The 6293-nt window shown below is 43.6% G+C and overlaps 1 protein-coding gene across 1 annotated transcript in view; it reads left to right on the plus strand.

Moving 5' to 3' along the window:
• The window catches only part of LOC105809251 (NACHT, LRR and PYD domains-containing protein 4-like), a 79608-nt gene that overhangs the window by 52790 nt on the left and 20525 nt on the right, over positions 1-6293 (plus strand). The window contains 1 exon segment of the mRNA XM_012643003.1: positions 1346-1428. Within this exon segment, the coding sequence (XP_012498457.1) occupies positions 1346-1428 (83 nt within the window).

The raw sequence follows: 6293 nt of genomic DNA on the forward strand, positions 1-6293 counted from the left end.
CTCCAGCGCTAAAGAACATTCACTTCTTTTCCCTCTTATGAAGATACAGGTTCATTTCCTTGAACTTCATTTTTCTAAATCTCCATCTAAAAATTCTGGATGCCTGGCATTATTTCTTTCTCATTTTAAATTTTGGTAAAAGTTCAGAATGGGTAGTGCCAGAGTTGATGCATGGTGACATGGAAAGACTTGCGTTGTCATTTTCTGTCATAGAGGCTTGTGTTTGAATTCTAGCTTTTCCATGTTTAGTCCTATAACCCTGGGCAAGGCATTTGTCCTCTCTGATTATCAGTCTTCTATGTGCACAATAGGAGTAATTATTTGACATAGTAATTATGAAAATACACATCCAATGATGCGATAAATATGATGCAACCAAATAAGTGAGTTTGCATCTCATCCTGCCCTGCCCCCAACCGTGGTTAGTTTCACAAAGATGTATATGGAGATAAACAATTGCACTAAGAAACATAGTTCGCTCCAACAGTAAGATGAAGCTACTTGGGACAGTTGCAAATAAACAGATACCAAACAGAGACAGGAGATCCCATATCCCCAGAAGAGCCAAGACACAGCGATCCTTAATCCTCTTGTCTGATTCAAAGTCACAACATAATGTGATGTATAAGTGTGGGGGCTCCAGAACCACATTGCTGTGATCCGTATCCTGACCATATCACTTTCTAGTTTTCTGACCTCGGCCCAATTCCTTAACATGGCTTAGCCTTGGTGTCTTCATCACAACTGAGGACAATAATGGTATCCCCTAAGGTTGTGAAAGCTTAATGAGATACACATGTAAAAGTCTAAGCAGAGGGCCAGGACCAGGCACTCAGATAATGGAAACTATTAGTACTTTTTATCTTTTTGAAAGTAAAAAGAGCTTCAGTCTTTCTCCCTAGCTTCCACTGACTTCGTGTTTCAAACCCTAACATTTTTGTGGAGTTGGTGCTTGTGTTACCAACTCTGGACATTCATTCTGTCCAGTGACATGTTAGAGCCAGCTCCTATGAGCTGGTGAGATCCATTTGTGCGTATCTCTTCATAATTTGGTGTTCAGTGACAGCAGGTTGGCAACTTGAAGTTGGCCATGATTGGATTGGAGAATTTATGCCACAGAAATAGGCAAAGCTAAAAATCCAGAGCTGCTTTTTTTTTTTTTTTAGATCCATGGGTAAGTATTTATTAGCACATCACTGTACATGATGGGTATGCCTTTCCCCTTGGAGGCAACACCAGGGTCTCCTAGACTTGTCCTGGGGTGAAATGGTATGGAGGAAGATGATATGCAGAAAACAAAATGTGAATTAAAAATAGACCCTTTTTTATATTTTATTAATACCAGGCTGAATAAAGCTGAATTTGATGAGGAAACCCAGATGTTACTGATGGCTGAGGAAGAGAGAAATCCTCACTTGACAATCATATGCGAATGATGAAGCAGAGACAGGACCACGGGAGCAGACACCTGATTGCAGGCAACCTGGACTCATTCTGGCTTGAGGTCACCTGCAAAGGCTGGGGATTGGGGCCCCTTACGTGTGCTTGTCTGTACCCAGATATTACAAATCACTGACGCTCCGAGATGAGATACTTCTGGCACCCTGTTCAGATGTGTTTTATATAATGTATGTCTTTATTTGCTCTTTGGCCATGGATGAACCACTGAAAGATTTTCATGGTCAAATGTCTACCCTGCCTCCCAAAGACATTTTAAACACTCAATAAAGTATTATATCTTCTTTCCTCTTCTTTTAATTTCAAGATATTAAGGGGGTACAAATGTTTTTGTTACACGGATACATTGTGTAGTGCTGAAGTCGGGGCTTTCAGTGTGCTGCTCATCAGGATAGTGTTTGTCGTACCCAATAGGTCAGTTTTTATCCCCCCACCCCCCACCGCGAAGCCTCCCATCTTCTTGGTTTCCAGTGTTCTTTACGTCTTCGTGGTTGTGTGTACCAGTCATCTAGCTCCCATGTATTAATGAGAACACGTGGTGTTTGTTTCTCTATTCCTGAGATACTTCACTTAGGATAATGGTCTCTAGTTCCATCCAAGTTGCTGTGAAATACATTATTTCATTCCTTGTTATGGCTGAGTAGTACTCCATGGTATACATATACCACATTTTCTTTACCCATTTATGAACTGATGGGCACTTAGGTTGGTTTCACATCTTAGCGATTGTGAACTGTGCTGTGATAAACACATGGGTGCAAGTGTCTTTTTTATAAAATGACTTCCTTTCCTTTGGGTAGATACCCAGTAGTGGGATTGCTGGATCGAATAGTAGGTCTGTGTTTAGTTCTCTGAGGAATCGCCATACTGTTTTCCATACAGGTTGTACTAATTTGCAATCTTATATCTTAAAACACTTCAGATAATCTTGAAATCGGGTTTGTTATTGGTGACTGACTGGTGCAAGGGTGTAGGCTGAAGAAACTGTGGTTTTCTCTCCGTGTTCACTTGGAAAGACGCTGGTGACATTGGGAGTATGGGAAAGGCTGCTCTGACGTGGGCACCCTTCTTTCTGTTAGTCCTACTGGGGTCCTAACTCAAGCTCTTCCTCTTTTCTTGCCTGATGAAAGAATTTTAGAAGTACATTTTTAAAATTCAGAAAAGTACAAATTGCCCATTCCCCCTACCTAACACTACAGGTAAAGGAAAAGATCCTGTCTCGTGCCACTCTCTCTAAACCCCACAAATAACCCTGTCATGAGATTCGTGGATAGCCTTCCAATTTCATTCATGTAGTTTTATGTATGTGACTGCATCTTTCAACAACACAGCATTGTTTTTCATTACATAAAAGATGTCACACTAGATGCACTATTCTGCAAGTTGTTTTCACTGTTAGTCTAACCATGATATGTAAATATAAATACATATATACATTTGTGTGTAGGTATATATCAACACTAACAAAGTGAAAAACTTGCAGAATAATGCATTTAGTGCTATATGTGTGTATATATCAACATGGATAAACAGAGGAATTGGCAGAATGATATGTTTAGTGAGATACATGTATACATTTGTGTGTCTCATTGTGGATAGAATAAAAGTGAAAGTACATATTATGAAGTATATACAAGGCCACTTTATGTGTCATAAAAAATGTGAATGTGTCTGTATCTATACCAACCTTTTTTTTAACCTGACACATAGCTCAGCAGTGTATATATGACTTCATTTTTAATTGTCTATATTGGCAGTCATTTCAGTTGTGTCTGATATTTGACATTACACGTATGCCTACAGTACACAACCTCGCAAATCTCTACTTGTACATGAACATTTCTTTAAGGTAGCCAAACAGAAGAACCAAAACTATATGTAAGGAAGGTAGGTGGTGTGGGGAAGGAAGTGTAAGAGAATTGAGTTCAATATGGTAAGACGGCTGCAGATGATGTGTAATATTACAAACAGCAGAGTGGAGCTCGTCACATTAACAGACATGTAAGGGTTGAGAAAGTAATAAACCACCAGCTCAACTGAAGGTGTATTTGTCCTCAGCAGAGAAATGAGTTCTCCTACTGATGGGAGAGCTTTGCTGATCCCACGAAATTTGGATTTAAACATCCAAGTCCAGGCAGGGCTGATCCCGTATTTCCATCTCTGCACCAGATGAGTTATCACTTTCCTTCTCTCTCATCTCCCCTCCCTCCCAACACACCCCTTCTCAGGATATGAGGGTTCCACCTTGTGGTTCAAGAGAGCCTAAAGTTCAAATCAAGTTGTCAGGTGATCATGGGATGGGACTAGATTTCCAATTATTGGTATTGAGATAATGTGTATGACCTATGTAATAGAAAACAAATGCCCCAAGTATTTATCCAGGCACAAGAAGATTTTGAACTGGAGAGTAAGTTTGAACAGTCCACAGTGATGCTTTGTGATTACATCTCATGAGTCATGATTGTTCAGTGGAATAAATTGAAAAAGTAAAAGCACAAAATTAAATAGTGATCTATGCACATCGATTGGAGCTGGCAAAAACATCCAGAGGTGAGAAAGAGCTTTAAGAGTCCATTTCTTAGGAGCAAACCTGAGAGTTGCAAAGGGTGGAACAGGTGTTACCAATGCTTTAATTATCTTGCTAGACATATTTTGCTTTCCAAAGCCCTATGCATTTATGATTTTGATTACAAGTAAAACTTTTGCATTGAATACTATAACCCAATATATAACCCTTATTGTTAAAATATAATTTCACTAAGGTTAAATCATAACTCCCATGCAAACATAAAATGAATGTGTATCATGCTTTTATTAAAATTATTAATCAGAGAATCAGGAGAATGCTCAAACTGCTTCAAAGAGCATTTAAGGAGGTGGATATAGGTAGGAGTAAAATGGCAGATTAGAGGTGACCCCCTGGATCTCTACTCCCAGAGATGAAGGTGAAGAATGTAGATCGCTGCACACGAGTGGATTGCTCCCCGCCAAGAATAGCGTTGCAAAATGGCAGACAATCAGCGTGGGACACGCAACACAGGAAAAAAGGTGAATGGGAGATACGATTGCAGGGTTTGGAGAATGTGAGATAAACAAGACTGTGGGATGGCTGCATCTGCCCGGCCAGTGAGTGCAGGGGGATCTGACCCATGGGAGGATGCCTGGCTCTCCACCGACCTCCACGCCCACTCAGGGACACACCTGAAGTCGGTGCAATGTTATGGCATGGGACAGTGAGCTCTGTGGAGAGGGGACAATAGTAGGAAACATTTTGAACTCCCCAGTGCTCTGTGCTAGGACTGCACTGATCAGGGGAGAGACTGGTCTGAGTGGTCACTTTCTGTGACTGTGTAAGGGAGTTTGGAGACAGGCAACTGGACTCTGGTGACCAATGGGGCAAGAACAAAGGAGGTGAACACTGAAACGGGGACTCTGCCCTGGAAACTGATGATTAGGGTGGCTCACGGTGGGTAGAAAGAGCAAGACCCCCCTGCCAGACTGTTGTGAGACTATGATGCACATGGGACAGCAAGCGTTCTGTTGATTCAGCCTGCTAAATTGGCATCTGCCAACTTCTGAGTGGTTACCCCCAGTGCTAGTTCTTTGTGGTGGGCAGCTGCCATTTTTAGGGTCCACAACCCAGAGATGCTGTGGCGCATTATGGTTTTGGGCAGCACCCCTCCCCCAGCCCAGGGACTTTCACGCTGGGTGTGGCGGGCTCTGCCCTTCCATGACCTGTTAATTCTGCTGGCTGGGCCTGTGTCAGTGGGCAAAGCTCCAGTGCTTCCCCACAATGCTAGTTCCCCAGTGATGGGATGACACCATCTGTGGGATCCCCAGACACTGGGGCGCTGGGCAGTCTCAGGGAACACCCCTCCCCTAGCCCAGCCACTTTCAGGCTGGGTTTGGAGGGGTCTGCCCATGGAGGTGGGGAGAAACAAGAAAAGACGCTTTCCTTGTGCGACTGTTGTGAGTCTGTGGGGCCTTGGCACTGAACGATAATTGACAGCCCACTGATTTGGCCCGCTGGACCTGGCTTAGATCATCTAATAAGAACATAACTCTAGGGCCTGCTGTCTGCATCCAGGAGGCTGCCAACAGTGGGGTCTGTGGTCAGGGAAGGAAAATCCTGGCCAGAGACACCAGCAGGTGCACAAATTGACCCCTCCCATTGGGAGCAGCCTACCAAGCCTGGTGGAAGAGCCCTGAATAACATATTAGCGGCTCCCCTTAGCGGCAGATCAAGCAACCATAGAAGCACACACACGCACCCAGGCTTGCAGACATCAGCTGTGATCTGTCTTGCCCTCACCCCCACTTTAAGGGGGAATAGGGTCCAAGTAACCCTCAGGGGTGGCAAGACCCTTCCTAGAGATTGGGGAATTTGTATTCCCCATCAGGGGGACCAGAGACTAACACAGAGGCATCAGATTACCTCAGTAACTGGCTCCTCTATACAATCTACAACCAACTACAGAGAGGGTAACCCCAGGGCTTAGCACAGTGCCCACCATCTCAAGCTATTAGAGGACAGTGGACTTATACATACAAGTGCGATCCACCACCTGGAGCTTAAGCTGGGGGACCAAACTCACCAATCTCCATTGGCAAGAGGTGAAGACAACAGATCAGAGATAACCCAACTCGCTAAAATACCTCTAAGGCAATATAAGACCAGCATGCCTCCTCCCACCACTGTCAAGGAACATCCCTTGGGGACTTGAAGTTGGGGCACAAACCAGTCCTAGCACTCCCAGTTCTCGACCAAGTAGCCTGATGAGAAAGACCCAGCGAAAAAACTCAGGAAACATGAAAAATCAGAAAAGTCACCCCCG

This window comes from Propithecus coquereli, unplaced genomic scaffold (genome assembly GCF_000956105.1).
Source record: "Propithecus coquereli isolate 6110/MARCELLA unplaced genomic scaffold, Pcoq_1.0 Scaffold193, whole genome shotgun sequence".
Classification (NCBI taxonomy): domain Eukaryota; kingdom Metazoa; phylum Chordata; class Mammalia; order Primates; family Indriidae; genus Propithecus; species Propithecus coquereli.